Raw genomic sequence first — 16,216 nt, forward strand, 5'->3', positions numbered from 1 at the left:
AAACTTGTTTATTATTATTTTTCAATCTTTTTTAAAATTTTATTTTTTTTATTTATTTTTGGCTGTGTTGGGTCTTTGTTGCTGCGTGCAGGCTTTCTCTAGTTGCAGCAAGTGGGGGCTACTCTTCATTGTGGTGCGCGGGCTTCTCACTGCAGTGGCTTCTCTTGTTGTGGAGCATGGGCTCTAGGCGCAAGGGCTTCAGTAGTTGTGGCACGTGGGCTCAGTAGTTGTGGCTTGTGGGTTCTAGAGCACAGGCTCAGTAGCTGTGGCACACGGTCTTAGCTGCTCTGTGGCATGTGGGATCTTCCCAGACCAGGGATCAAACCCGTCCCCTGCATTGGCAGGCGGATTCTTAACCACTGCGCCACCAGGGAAGTCCTATTTTTCAATCTTAATCTCTCTTGGAAACTTGATTGAGGAACTCAGACTGAGAGGTTTATATTATAAGTATGCCCAATTTTGCCTGCTTAATAAACAATGACACCCTATTTTGAAATGTCTCCAAAGACCCAGATAATTATAAATTTCAGTTACCTGGGGAGGTCCCTTCCCTGCTGTGTCCGGGAAGAACTAGGCATGTTTCTCAGGTCTCATGGCCAGTCTGAGCTGCTTACCGGTGTAGCTAAGAGCTCCCATTAAGTGCAAGGATCCAGCAGGCTCTGCTGGGATGTTGCTTCCCTGGAATGGGCCCCAGTTGGGCTGCTATTTCTGCTGCCACTAACACCCCTGCCACCTCTTTGTTTAAATTCTTTGTTCTGCCTTGAAGTTGCAACTGTCTCCGCTGCTCCCCTCCTCCCTCTTCACCTCAGACACTTTAATCAATCCTCTCAGAAACTTCCAAGTGACAAAATAAAATTTAAAATATCTGTTCCCCAGAAGGCATAAAGGAACAGACTGATAAATCTGTATAAAAATTTTAAACTTCTGTTTGGCAAAAGACAAGACAGACTGTGAAACTGTAATTGCAGAACATATGATAAAATGGCTAATTGCCTTATTTTGCAAAATAACGCTCATGCAAATGAATGAGAGAAAGTAAAACAACTCAAAAGAAAATATGCAAGTTATAAGAACGGACAGTTCACAGGAAAAGTATAAATGGTCTATAAAATTATGGAAACGTACTCATCTCACTCGTAGTTTAAAAACATGGAGATCAAAACATCAACAAGATACAATATTGCAACTTTTAGATTCGTAAAAAAGAAAAGCTTCATAATAGCCAGAGCTGGCAAAAGTATGGGGAAATAGGTACTTTCAGATGTTTCTGATGGGATTTTATTTTTTTAAAGATTTTTTTGATGTGGACCATTTTTAAAGTCTTTATTGAATTTGTTACAATATTGCTTCTGTTTTATGTTTTGGTTTTTTGGCCACAAGGCATGTGGGATCGTAGCTCCCCAACCGGGGATCGAACTGGCATCCCCTGCATTGGAAGGCGATGTCTTAACCACTGGACCTCCAGGGAAGTCCCTGATGGGATTTTATTTTGTTGCAACCTTTGGGAAAGCAATTTAGCCTACCTATCAAGTATTTAAGTGTGTGTATATTTTGACTGTATTGACTGAGAAATTTCAGTACTTGGGGTTTACATCGTGAATATGCTTGCTAAAATTTCCCCTAAATTTATGTGCAAGAATGTTTGCAATACATTGTTTAATAACAATTTAAAAAGCAAATTTGTTTAATAACAAACAACTTAAAAAGCAAACTAATATCTATTGGTAGGACATTTAAGTTGGAGTATATCAATATAATACAGTTGTTAATAAAGGAGATAGATCTGTAAGTGCTTATGTTGTTGGGTTTTTTTTTTTTTTCTTTGGCTGCTTTGGGTTTTTTGGCTGTGCGTGGGCTTTCTCTAGTTGCTGCGAGCGGGGGCTACTCTTCCACGCAGTGTGTGGGCTTCTCATTGTGGTGGCTTCTCTCGTTGTGGAGCACGGGCTCTAGGCAGGCAGGCTTCAGTAGTTGCAGCATGCGGGCTCAGTACCTGTGGCTCGCATGGGCTTAGTTGCTCCGCGGCATGTGGGATCTTCCCGGACCAGGGATGGAACCCTCATCTCCTGCATGGGCAGGCGGATTCTTAACCACTGCGCCACCAGGGAAGTCCCTGTAAGTGCTTAAAGGGAAAGGTGCCCAAAGTATATTCTGAAGTAAAGAGAACAAGGTAGAGAACAATGTGATAGAAATAAAAATTACCCGTCTGTACAAACATGTCCTAGTAAATGCATTCAGCATTTTTCTAAAAAAATGTGCAACACACACACATACAAATTAGCAGCAGATTCCATGGAGAGAAAAACTATGGAGGAAGAAAGATTTTATTTTTCATTGCAAACCTTCCTGTTCTCTTTGAGGTTTTCCTCTTTTTTTTTTTTTTGAGGGAACTTTGGACTTAGAGGGTTGAATTCAATACAGTCTTTGGTTCATGGAACTCATTGGTTGGGGCAGGACCCATAACCCCAATCCCCACTTTCATTTGCCTCTTTCCCCTTACAGAAAACCATCCAGTTAAATGTATATGCGTTCAGTTGTATGTGTTCTTTTAAGATGTGTATTGTCTGTTGGGTATGGTGTATTAATTTATAGAAGTGATATACACTCTAGATCTCATTATTTTCTTCCTGTTTTCTCTCGGCATGATGCATATTGCTCTGGTACGTGTAATTGTTGCTTCTGACTGCTACACGGTACTCCTTATTTTCCAGTTTACTTCTTGGATAGACTCTGGATAACCTCCAGATCCTTACCACCGCAAACAGTGGAATAAACCTTCTTGGAGATGTCCTCATGTGAATTTGAGTGGGAATTTTTTGGAGAAATATATCCAGAAGTGGGGCTTGCTGGTCACGAAATACAAGGATGTATAACTAAGAACTGTCTGATTGCTCTCCAGGGTGGCTGCACCAGTCCACACGCCCACCAACAGCATAAGGGGTCCCGCTATCCCCACATCCCTGCCAACACTTGGCATTCTCAGCTTTATTATTTTTGCCAGCTTAATAAAGTAATATTTATTATTTTAAAACTTTGTGTTACTCTGATGGCTAATGAGTTTGAGCTTCTCTTCACATGTTTGGCAGTCATTTGATTTTCCCCTCTACAAATTATCTTTTCATTTCCTTTGCCCATTTATCTTTTGGGGTTCCTGTTTTTTTAATCTTTTAAGAGTTCTTTGTATATGTTAGATATTCGTTTTTTTAAAACAATAAGTTTTAGGCATCACAAATAACACTTAATTTGTCATCTGTTAACTTTGATCATGTTGTGATTCATTGAACAAATTTTCTTAATTTTATGCAATTAACTTAATTAGTTTGGCCTTATGATTTCTTCTTGTGCTGTTCTTTAGAGTCCTTCCCTGCCTCGTATGTCAGAAAGACATTAATCCACAATATTTACCATTAATTTGTAGTCTTTTTTTTTTTTTTTTTGTGGTACGCGGGCCTCTCACTGCTGTGGCCTCTCCTGTTGTGGAGCACAGGCTCTGGACGCACAGGCTCAGCGGCCATGGCTCATGGGCCCAGCCGCGGAGCCCAGATCGGGGCACGAACCCGTGCCCCCTGCATCGGCAGGCAGACTCTCAACCACTGCGCCACCAAGGAAGCCCCTAATTTGTAGTCTTTTGCCTTGAGGTCTTTAATGTAGTTATTTTAAGGTCTTTGTCTAGTATATCTGCCATCTGGTCTTTTTCAAGGTCAGTTTCTGTTGTTTTTTTTTTCCCTTCTGAATGGCCCATACTTTGTTGTTTCTTTGTATGTCTTGTGTTTTTGTTGTTGTTGTTGTAGTTGAACACTTGACATTTGAATGTAATAATGTGGAAACTCTGGAAATCAGATTCTCCCTTTTCCCCAGGGTTTGCTGTTTTTTTAAAAAAAATTTTTGTAGGCTGTCTCTGTGCTGGGGATCAGCCTGAGGAGTAAACCTAAGGTCTTCTTAGGTCTTTTCTGAGCCTTGAGCTTGCACATTTACTTTGTAAGTTTGCCCGTATATACAGTTGCTGTTGTTGTTTCTTTATAAATTTATTTATTTTATTTTACTTATTTTTGGCTGCGTTGGGTCTTCGTTGCTGAGTGCAGGCTTTCTCTAGTTGTGACAAGCAGGGGTTACTCTTCATTGCGGTGTGCAGGTTTCTCACTGTGGTGGCTTCTCTTGTTTCAGAACATGGGCTCTAGGTGTGCGGGCTTCAGTAGTTGTGGCACACGGGCTCAGTAGTTGTGGCTCGCGGGCTCTAGAGCACAGGTTCAGTAGTTGTGCTGCACAGGCTTAGTTGCTCCGCGGCATGTGGGATCTTCCCAGACCAGGGATTGAACCCGTGTTCCCTCTATTGACAGGCGGATTCTTAACCACTGCACCAACAGGGAAGTCCTATACAGTAGTTTTTGAATGTCCTAGTCTTTAATGTCTGGCTCCCAAAAGTGGAAAAAGAAAGCAAAAAATGAAGTGTGTGGGGGAGAGTGTCAGCCTTTTATTTATTTTAATTATTATTATTTTTAATGATATGTTCTTTTTTTTTTTTTTTTTTTTTTTTTGCTGTACTGTGCTGCTTGGAGGATCTCAGTTCCCTGACCAGGGATTGAACCCAGGCTACAGCAGTGAAAGCCCAGAATCCTAACCACTAGGCCACCAGGGAACTCCCTAGTGTCAGACTTTTAAATTCCCCCAGAAGTCTCTTCAACCAGCAGAGGAGAGGCTTGCAATAAAGTGGGGAGGTGCAATAACAATGACTGTTTGCCTCTTTGTCTGCACTTCTGTGATCAGAAGCAGCAATCAGCAGTCAGCGCACTGATCCCTGATATTTGGAGGATAAGGTCCTTTTTGCTCACACTGGCTCCTGGAAGCTGTATGCAAGCTCCTCCAGGAACAAATGCACAGCTGTCAACCTACCAGGTGGCTAAGAGTGGGGGATGGGTAACTGCTACTGTGCTAGGAACTGAAATTGACTAAAATTAACTGCAATTTTCTATCCAAGCTTTCCCCTGTCAGATTCTGCTGGTGCAGTTGTTGTCTAGGTGGGGATATAGATTCCTGGCCATCTTCCCAGATTCCTCTCTGTGTTTACAGTTTTATAGGCTGCAGATACCTCCAGGAACCTTCTGTGACTCCAAGAACAAATTCGGAAAATAGAGATTCAGAAAAGATGTGAAGGGACTTCCCTGGTGGTGCAGTAGTTAAGAATCTGCCTGCCAATGCAGGGGACACGGGTTCTATCCCTGGTCCAGGAAGATCCCACATGCCGCGGAGCAACCAAGCCCGGGTGCCACAACTACCAAGCCTCCACTCCAAAGCCCGAGAGCCACAACTACTGAGCCTGCGTGCCATAACTACTGAAGCCCTTGCACCTAGAGCCCATGCTCTGCAACAAGAGAAGCCACCACAATGAGAAGCCCGCAATGAAGAGTAGCCCCTGCTCTCCGCAACTAGAAAAAGCCCATGCAGCAACAAAGACCCAATGCAGCCAAAAATAAATAAATAAATTTATAAAAAATATAAAGCAAGATGAAGAAATATAATACTTTCAACCATTTAAAAAAAAAAAGAAAAGATGTGAAGACAATATTGTCAACCTTCAGGGTTTCTGGCATCTCATTCTCTGTTCCTGCTCTGTATCACCTCTCTAGGGTTACCTCCTCCTTAGGTTTTTTTTTTTTTTTTTTTTTGGCGGTACGCGGACCTCTCACTGTTGGGGCCCCTCCCATTGCGGAGCCCAGGCTCCGGATGCGCAGGCTCAGCGACCATGGCTCACGGGCCCAGCGGCTCCACGGCATGCAGGATCTTCCCGGACCGGGGCACGAACCCATGTTCCCTGCATCGTCAGGTGGACTCTCAACTACTGTGCCACCAGGGAAGCCCCTCCTTAGCTTTTTAAGTACTCGGTGCCATCTTGCTCATTATCTCCTTCCCTAATAACCTTAGAAAGGGTCTGATGTTAGTCATTTACATAAATGCTTGTTCTTCTTTGCTTCTTTTCAAACTTGATGATCTCTCCAACTTTAAGCAACAGCTATCCTGATTTCTAACTCTTTGCGCCTATCAAAATGAAAGTAATCTGATCCCAACTATATGTGCTTATTATAAATAATAATTGACTTATTATTCTTTAGGGTGAATGATTTTCAGCCATCGTGTTTTTCAGTGAGACTTTTGCAGTTCTAGCCTTTCATTTATAAATGTGAAATGAAAGGTTTTGTCCCCAATTTAGTTTGGATTGCACCAAAAGCAGACCCTCAGACCAAAATTTGGGTGTAAGTAGTTTCCTTGGGAGACAAACCAGGGGAGAATCGTGAGGGAATGGGGAATGAAACAGGGAAGGGAGAAGAGCCAATAAAGTGTGTGTTTAAGAGCAAACTCTTAAACTGTGGGCTAGTGCCCACTGCTGGGCACCCTCTGAAACGTTGGATAGAACACACTCTGGCATTGTCCCACCAAGTGACAAGCAGCTGGGGTAGTGATTCCCTAACTCCCACCCCTTATTGGGGTGGGCTGCTCTGCAGGCACTAACTAGTTCCACGTGCAGAGCACAAAACTGTGACCAGAGAAAGCCCTTAGGGAGGGAGACACACCTGTCTGAGTTTGAAGCATTCAGTGTGTATGGGAATTGTCCACTGAAGATGCTTGTGACTTCAGTGTGGTCCAAGGGGATATGGGCGGGATACCCATAGGGTCTGCTACTGTCCCTGACTTTCAGGCATCAAGCGTCTAAATTCATTGTATGAGAGATAATAGTTACTGCCCTGGCACATATCTGTGGAGTGCTGAGTTGTATGAATGCAGGTAGACTAAATCTAGTCTCTTAGGATGGGGAAGAATGAAGACCCTAAGAGCTGGTCTTTCCCCTCAGACACCTCTGGCTCTGTCGTGTTCCTTTTCTGTTGTGCAAAACCTGGGGTTCAATTCCTGCTTATGGACTAGCTGTGTGTTCTCAGAGCATTTTCCTTCAATCTCTCTAAGTCTGGGCTTCCTTAACCATAGAATTAATTAGAGATGTAAACAGCAGGCTCACAGAGATGTTTAGGAGATAATCTATAAGAAAGCATTTACCAGTGTGCTCAAAATGCACTTCCCCCTTCCTTACAGCCCTCTCCCTTCCTACCTTTAGTTCCTTCCCTTTTCCAAGACTCAAAAGCACATATTTTATTTTCTGGCAAAGCTGACATTATTTTAGCTGGTTTTATGATAGTTTCATACCACAAGCCCTCTTTTCTGATGTCCTTTATTATTTCTGGCAGTGAAGGTTTTGAACTAGAGTGTGTATTTGGAGCACAGGCTCATCATTAATAGAGGTGCTCCAACACAGTGGCCCAGAACCACATGGGGCCTGCACATCAAGAGGCAAGCCTGAGCTCTGAGCTCATGCCCCTCAGAGGTGGGAGTAGAAGCCAGCTACCACGATGATCTCGCCAGTGATGTAGCTGGCGTCTGGAGAGCACAGGAAGGACACCAGTCATACACAGTCCTCAGGCCACCCCACTCTGCATGGAAAGAGGAGATGGGGCTGAGAGTGGTGACACCTCGCCATGAGCCCTGGACTCCTGTGGGATGCTGTGAAGTCAAGACCCCAAAGGGATGTGTGAAGGGCTGCAAGTGGAGATATATGGGCTCTGCAGGGACTTTTACTCATCCCAGAGCTAGGCGGGTCATCAGATCTCAGAAAGAGGAATGGGTAACAGCCTGCAGAGGGATGGTGTATGATCTTTTATTCATCATGAAGGTTCTGGGATCATGTAAATCCAAATCTACAAAGGACACTGCCTCACTCACAACCTGCCTCTGTGTTTCATGGAGTCCCTTCATATGCTCCCAGAAGGCGGAGTCCTCAAATAGCTAAAGGAAAAGTCAGAAGGTTAGTGCTGCTTGTACAGATGGAGTCACGTGGGCTCCACATCATGCAGGCCTGTGTCTTTGTGGAAGGGCTGCTAGGGGACACTCTGGGCTGGTCCCTCACAGAGGACTGAGGTCCTGATTCTGTTGTTGATCCCAAAGGCTTTGGATCAGAGCATCAGAATGAGAGTCCATAGGTCCAGGTCTAAGAGTCCAGGTCCCTGTGGTGCATGGCCTGGCAGGGAAGGCACCCTAGTGCTCAGTGGGGCAGGAGCAAGAGCGCTCGTTGGTCCTCACCACTTGGCTGAAGACTCCTGGCACTAGGCAAATCGCCCAGATGTTTGGTGCCAGTTCTTGGTGAGTCCCAGCAGGGTTGTTTTACTGACATGGTAGGCCCCTAGTTTCTGTGAACAGACAAGAAAGTAGATGACACGTATGGTAACTGGGAAGGAGAGTTTCAATTGAATTTCTAGGCCTGTGCCTAGAAATATATCCCTTCAGCAGCAATTGCAGAGATCATTGATAAAAAGGATAAAATGCTGCCATGTGTATCCTTTCTGGAGAAGGAAGATCTGAGATACTCACTGATCAAATTTTATGCAGGTGTGCCCCACCCAGCAATGGCCTGCTCTGGGATCTTCCTGGACCTCTCCACTTTTCTTGGCAAATGGGCTTGTGTCCTTTCTCCAAATCTAAAGCCATAGAACTTCATACTTACAGCTTCTGGGTGTACACCCCAACTGAGGAGATCAGAACTGCAGACATTCCCCTGGGAAGAGAAAGAAGGGGTAAGTCCAGATGGAGCCGCATATGAATGAGGCAAATACAGACAGCTGGGGCATGAACAGAAGTGGAACTGAGGACCATGAAGGTGAGCAGGAGTAGTTTAAGTCAGGATTAGAGCCCTCTCCTGCCTTCCTCCAGCCTGTCTCCTCTGTCTGAGAGCATCCTGGGGGCCAGGACCAACTTTTAGTTTTCATGCCACACTTGAATGCTCAATATCCACTAAGGAGTAGTAGTATGGACACTTTTTAAAATATGATCAAAATTTGTCTTTATCCTAGACTATTAATCTCTTTTCTGGCTTGAGGGTGTTCTATACCAGACATGCTTAGGAGTAATATTAAAAGCACTTACCAATAGATCTTTTGGAATCTCAATCCCAGAAGTTCCATGTTCCCCAGGTTATGGTTTTAAGACAACCACTCTCCCTCACCATGGCCACAAGCTTTTCCCAGTCCTCACCCTTCCCCACGTGGCACACGGTGCCCATCACGTTCAGGCCCACCCCCTTCAATGCTGTCACCACCTGGTCCACATTCTGCTGCTTCTGGTTGCTGACCACCACGTGGGCCCCATCCTGGGCCAGATGCCGGGAGATGGTGAAGCCGATCCTGGGAGCAGAAATGGAGAGGATGTGACATGTCAGCTTTGGGCTGAGACCATCTCTTCAGGTTGTGCTTCTTTCTCTGAGACCTTATCCCCTGTCCCCTGCCACTTGGATTCTCTCCACAGCCCAGAGCTGATAAGCCCTCCCTCTACCTATGGATGGTCAGAGGACCAAGAGGGATAGGGTGAGTCAGGGCATGAAGCAAATATCCCAGAGTCACTCATCACCCAATGGACCCCCAGGGAGGAGCTCAAAACCACTGTGGACCCTGTGATCACAGTAACCTGATTGACCAATGTCTTCCTGCTGTTGGATCCGCTGCTGGTGCTCCTCCAGGAGAGTGAGACTGCAAGGGGTAGGAGGCCTAGGCCGCCGTCTTAAACATGCTGGCCTCTGTCTGGGTTACCCTCTTGAGGAACTTGGCCTGGGGAGGTCTCTGATAGAGGTCATGACAGATCCAGTAGGTAGCTTCCCGCTTTCCTCTCTGCTGGCTGATTTCAGCGACCTCTTTCTGCACCTGCCCATGTTTCCTCACACCTCACATGTTCCTCTGCCAGAATACTCTTGAAGAATACCCTGTTCTTCAAGTCTCTGCCCTGACCCCCAGCCTCTGGCTCTGAGACTGGAACACAATTGGCATTATCTGTGTTTTCTAAGTAACTAAAAATTCTTTGCATTCTTAAATTGCCTATTCATATTGTTTGTGCTAAAAAAAAAAAGTTCTTAAAACATTCTCTATCTCATAGTTTCCAAACGATGTTTGGTCTATGAAGACTTAAAAAAAAAATATATATATATATATATATATATATATATATATATTTATTTATTTATTTATTTATTTATTTATTTATTTATATTTTGGGCTGTGCCGGGTCTTAGTTGCGGCATATGGGCTTCTTAGTTGCGGCAGGCTACGAAGACTTTTTAAGAGCTAGGAAAGCAGAAGTGAGGTGGGGGCTGTGACTGTGTTACTTCTGTTCCTGAGCTTAATTAAGCAGGGCCGCAGAGTTAGCTGCTTGTTATTTGTGGGGGTGATTGGGCTTCCCTTCTATCTGCTGTGTCCTATGTGGGGGTCTTCTTGGCTGCAGCATCATCCCCCATGGAACCCAAGCTATAAGGGTCAGGCAAGGCCAGGGGCTGGAATGTTGGGTGAACCAGTCTACCTCACCCTGACAGGCATGGTCCTAAGCTCAGGAGATGCCACAGAGAACAAGAGAGACCCAGGTCCTGCCCTCAAGAAGGTCACCTTCTAGTGAACAAAGACATACACACCATGTTGCAGATGGATACGTGTTGGGAAGTAAAGCCAGGTAAATCTAGGGCAGAAGGCCCTGGCATGCTGCTTTACAAGGGGGTCAGAGGAGGCTTTGGAGGAGGTGACTTCTGAGTGGTGAGCCGAATGGTGTGGGTGGGAGAGCAAGCCTTGTGAGCGCTGGGACTTGAACCTGGTTGGTGTAAAGTCCAGAGTTCTCTTGTCTATGCCACTGTTACACGTGCAAAGATAACCAGAGTGCCGGAGCAAGCAGTGGTCCCCACACTCTTGTCTCTGCATCCCGGGAAGGATTCTGAAAGACTAGTTCGGCCCTCATACATTCTTGAGTTAACATCTACATTTAAATCACTATAAAGGAAGTAATTTCTGGCATATTTTAAATATTCATATTTTGAAATAAAGCTGTTATCTCACTCTCTTAAACTCATCCAATGGGATCTAAATACCTTAATAATGTGATATCCATCATTATTGGTTTTAAAGAATACATGCGTATGCAGTCCCTGGCTTCATGGGAATAGCTAGGCATGGACCGAGGCCCGGGTGTCTCCTTCTGGAACTGACAGCTGTGGCGACAGCTCCTGACCCCTCAGCTGCTTCAAGTGGCCCAGGTAGCAACTCCCTTGGCAAGACAGTTCTCTGTGGCTTCTGGGGATCAAGCCCTTCCTGATGCTGCATCTTCTTTCTTTAAATGTTTTTTAGGGGAGGGGAGAGGGATAAATTAGGAGTTTGGGATTAAAATATACACTCTGTTATATATAAAATAGATAACCAACAAGGACCTACTGTATAGCACAGGGAAATATATTCAGTATCTTTTAATAACGTATAATGGAAGAGAATGTAAAAAAAGAATATATAACATATATATATATATATATATATATATATCTGAATCACTTTACTGTATACCTGAAAGTAACACAACATTGTAAATCAACTATATTTCAATAAAAATTTTTATTTTTTATTTTTTATTTATTTATTTTTTTATTTTTTTTGCGGTATGCGGGCCTCTCACTGTCGTGGCCTCCCCCGTTGCGGAGCACAGGCTCCGGACGCGCAGGCTCCGGACGCGCAGGCTCAGCGGCCATGGCTCACGGGCCCAGCCGCTCCGCGGCATATGGGATCCTCCCAGACCGGGGCACGAACCCGTATCCCCTGCATCGGCAGGCGGACTCTCAACCACTTGCGCCACCAGGGAGGCCCATCAATAAAAATTTTTAAAAAATATTTTTATTGTGATAAAATATACATAACATAAATTTACCACTGTAACCATTTTTAAGTGTACACTTCTTTGGCATTAAGTACATTCACGTCATTACGTAAGCATCACCACCATCCAACTTTTTCATCTTCCCCCACTGAAACTCTGTGCCCATTAGATAGCAACTCCCCACTCTGCCCTCTTCCCTCCACATCTTCTTTCTCTTAAAAAAGCACTTTGTAAAGTGTCAGAATCTTGTCCTATGATAAAACATTTACCACAAGTTAAATAGAAGTGATTTCCCAGAATCGATGGGCAACAACTTTGCTGGCATTCAGTCAACACACAGAAGTGCCAGGTGTCCTGTCTCCCAGCTCCATCTCTCCGTCCCCGTCATTAACAACCTTCCTAAGGTGCTGCTGAAACCGCGGAATGAATTTTGGGACTTAGTAGAGCATAGGTTCTTCTGTTTCAGCACAGAAAGAATTCAGCAAGAGGCAGAGTGACAGGTAAGGAAAGAGTTTATTAGTATAGGACGCTTGTGAGAGATACAAGCAGGCAGGCAAGGGAGTGCGCACCGAGAACTTAATGGGTTACATTTTCATAATCAAAGGAAAAGTGGGGAGGGGAGGAAGGCCACCTTCCTCCTCATTCTTGAGTAGACGTCAAGCTTCTATCGTCATCTCCTCCTCCACGTCGGGTGGGGGAGTTTTCTTGTCCCTACATGGTCAAACTGGGGCTGTCATGGTGCTATTCAGAAGGGTGGTAATATATGCTAAGATATGGTAACTCATCTCAGGTTTCAGAATAACGTCACCTTTTCCCCTATATTTTTGTTTTTCGTGCATGCAGAGAGGAGCATGTCCTGGGAATCATTAACTTACTGAGCTCACTGGGCAGGATGTGGACCTCATTCCACCATTGTTTTATTGTTTTGGGCATGTCTCATGCTTCTGTTGCATGGTTTTGCTGTTAAGCAAGCCTGCTTTCCTTTTTTTTTTTTTCTTTTTTAATATTTATTTATTTGGCTGCGCCAGGTCTTCATTGCAGCATGCGGGATCTAGTTCCCTGACCAAGGATGGAACCCGGGCCCCCTGCATTGGGAGCGCGGAGTCTTAACAGCTGGACCACCAGGGAGGTCCCTACAAGCCTGCTTTCTTGAGTGATCGTTAACTTACAGGGGTCTCCCATACTTTTCTCTCTACTTACAATCCCCTAGTGGGATTAACTATTTAATCACCTAGTTTGTCCCTTATTCTGTCCCTATCACTCCCACAAAGGGTTCACAGTTAAAAGGGGAGAGTGATTCCACTGTCTTTCTAGGGTGGCAGTTGAAATCTCTGCTTAAGGGGCCTCCTTGCTAGTGCCTTGCCTACCTGTTGTCTGCTGAAGGCAGCCTGATGTGGTGGAAAGAAAAATGCCTAGTGAGTCAGGAGGCCTGATTTATTCACTTGTCCCGCCACTAATTAGATGTCTCCTTTGAGCTGAATCACCTACTTCTCAGGGCTGTACTTTGCTAAATTATTAAGTAGAGAGTAGGGCAGAGTGTTTGATGAGCTTTAAAATTCGGTGGCTTGCTTTTCCCTGAGTGGGCCTCTTTCCTTTCAATCTCGGAGAGATACCCTTTTGTTTTCTTAAACAAATACCCCTTTCTTTTTCCATATTTACCTTCATTATTCACTACTCCCCACAAACCATGCCAATCTTGAAATATTAAAAATACAACACTCACCTCTCCAGAAACTCTATAAAACATTTTTTCTTGGTTTTTCTAGTTGAGGTTAAACCTCTACTTTTTTTTTTTTTTTTTCTAAGTCAGTGGCTAGAAGTATGAAGAATATTTTCAAAGGCCAGCAAGTTTTGTTTCGTCAAAGGTGAAGGTTCAAATTCATCTTTGCGGAGCAGGGGCCTTGCTTTTTTGACACTGAAAATATTTCAAGGGCCCTTTGGTTATACCAAGTCAAACCAAAATACTACTCTAGGGTGGAGAGACAGGAAAGAAACAAACTGCTATGCAAACAGTGCAACCGTTTGTTTTCATTGTGGGTAGATTTGGCATCTCTGTAAATCATTGTATGTGGTAGAAAGCTAGCTTTAAACTTAGATTTTCTTTGTTTCACTGGAAATGTGTTCCCAGGTACAGAAGTAGCCCATCTTTGGCCCGTCTCTGGCCCCTGCAACTTTGCTGCAGGTTGCGGGGTCGGGGGGCGGCGGAAGGAGAGCACTGGTTAATGGGTCATCTCCTGTGGATGGTCATAACCTAGACAATCTAGGAGCAGATGCAACTAGTTACCTGTTATACATTTTCTTTTCTGCAGCATGACTTGGTCCTGTTATTATATAAGGCTAAAGCAAAGTTTTGTGAAATGCTATGCCTGAGAAATATAGGAATGTATTTGTGTCCAGACTTGAAAGAAAGTGGCTTGAGGGGAAAATGATCTGCGTGGAGAAGCTAGTGATGAGATGGAAAGGCTGTCCTGTGCTGGAAATGAGCAGCAGTCCCGACCCAGGCAAGGGGGCAGGGGAGGCAGAGACAATTTGGATGGATTTGTGGGATCTTTAAGCATTCCTTGGAGATAGTCAGAAACATAGGGAATCTTGGTAAAAGATGGGGTTTTCTATGAGTAAGCAGGATGGGGATTCAGGGAGACTATCCTAAGGGAAGTGTGATCCCTGGGTTACATTTAAAAATAATCTCTTGATTACCCAACAGTGGGCTATACACTGGTAGGTTATAGACACCCAAGTTTGGCAGGAGAGGTAGTTTGGGGTTAGGGCACAGCAGATGTCAATTCAATATAACTGCTAAAGGGAAAAATGAGAAAGATTTCCTTACCTCCCCCCTACTCTGACCTCCAAAATGCGATGGGTGCACTAAGGAAAATGCTATGTACTCAGAAAACAAAGGTTTAAACTCTCTCCTGGTTTTGCTACCAACCAATGTATAATCTTGACTATGTTCTATGATCTCCTACTCATCAATTTCTTCATCTGCAAAATGAAGTGAAAGGTCATAACTAATATCCTTGTCTAGTCCCATCCCCACAGTCTACGATACTGACTGTAAGTGGAAAAAAACCCCAAGACAGCCTTTGCCTCTGGGGTGGAACAAGCATGGCCCCCAGGGGGACTCCAGGGCAGAGATTTCAAACTCTAACATTTTACAGAGTTCATGTAAATAATAAAATGGGTGGAAATTTAGAGTTTTATGTGGATTGACGTGATCTCTAAAATGTTGACAACTAATTCAAATTTTAAAACAATACTTTGGGTCTACAAAACACATCTGGCTGACACACTGCCAGTTTGGGGGTCTGTGTGCAAGGAGGGAAAAGGGAGGGAGAGAAAAGAAGTGCTGGTGTATTAGGGCAGTGAAAGCACTGAGTCCTAACCCCTGGACTGCCAGGGAACTCCCAAGAATTCTTATCTAATATAATGTGTCTTCTCATGACTCCTCTAGAGTAAGCCTCCACGATATTATCAGGCTCATACACCCAAATGTCCCTATTCCTGCTCTCGGAGTTCTCCTGAGAACTCCTCAAAGGGCTTTGAGTAAAGAGACCTTTGAAGCCATGCATTCAATCGTCATTGCAGTTCCATCACTCATATAATTAAATACTTATTTTCAGCACATTCTTCCCTCTGGCTGACGGAGGTGAGGTCTCTTTAAACAAGCTACAGTGTCCTTCTGGATCTCACAGAGGGACCTGTGTTGTTATTTGGCTAACCTGGGCTTGTCATTTTCTTTCTACAAGGCTTCTAAAGCAATGAATAAAAGCCGGCGCACTCTCAGTCCTTATAATCATAACTGCCCTCATATCGTTCAAGTGCCTTAGCAACCTCGTAACCCAACACTTGACCTTTACCCTGCACTGCATCCCCATCTTAGGAATCTTGTGACGCTATGGCACACCAGGGGTCATGCCCATTCCATGCTGTCCAGCAGTGGAGACCTCATTTCCATTTGACCAGAGAGTGATTCAGGTCCAGGATCCTACTCTAGGGTCTGCTTTCTACCATTTCTGTTACCAATGCTTCTAGCCTCCCCCTCCCCAATCCCCCCAAAAAATTAAAAGCAAAGCCCAACACAAGGCTTGCATATAGGCAATTTTTGGAGAATACTCTCAGGAGAGGGAGGGAGGAAGTGGGGAAAGTAAAACAGAGAAGAAGGGAAAGCCAGTGCAAAAGTGTGTTTTCCTGTTGGTCACCACTGTGGGAGGCTGGGGCTGAAGCCACTGGGATCCTCTGAGAAGCCACATAGAATGCACCTTGGATTCTCCACCCAAAAGGTTGGGAGGGGGTGCTTCCCTGGTGGCTCACTGGTTAAGAATCCGCTTGCCAGTGCAGGGGATACAGGTTCTATCCCTGGTCCGGGAAGATCCCACATGCCGCGGAGCAACTAAGCCTGTGCACCACAACTACTGAGCCTGTGCTCTAGAGCCCGGGAGCCACAACTACTGAAGCCCGTGCACCTAGAGCCCGTGCTCCACAACAAGAGAAGCACCTCAATGAGAAGCCT

At 44.6% G+C, this 16,216-nt stretch overlaps 1 protein-coding gene across 1 annotated transcript in view; it reads right to left on the bottom strand.

Moving 5' to 3' along the window:
* Positions 1 to 7,360: 7,360 nt before the first annotated feature.
* The window catches only part of LOC132488085 (dehydrogenase/reductase SDR family member 2, mitochondrial-like), a 170,565-nt gene continuing 161,709 nt past the window's right edge, over positions 7,361 to 16,216 (bottom strand). Inside the window, 2 exon segments of the mRNA XM_060096067.1 lie at positions 7,361 to 7,472; positions 7,769 to 7,824. Of these exon segments, the coding sequence (XP_059952050.1) occupies positions 7,361 to 7,472; positions 7,769 to 7,824 (168 nt within the window).

The sequence above is a fragment of the Mesoplodon densirostris genome, chromosome 4 (assembly GCF_025265405.1).
Source record: "Mesoplodon densirostris isolate mMesDen1 chromosome 4, mMesDen1 primary haplotype, whole genome shotgun sequence".
NCBI classification, from domain to species: Eukaryota; Metazoa; Chordata; class Mammalia; order Artiodactyla; family Ziphiidae; genus Mesoplodon; species Mesoplodon densirostris.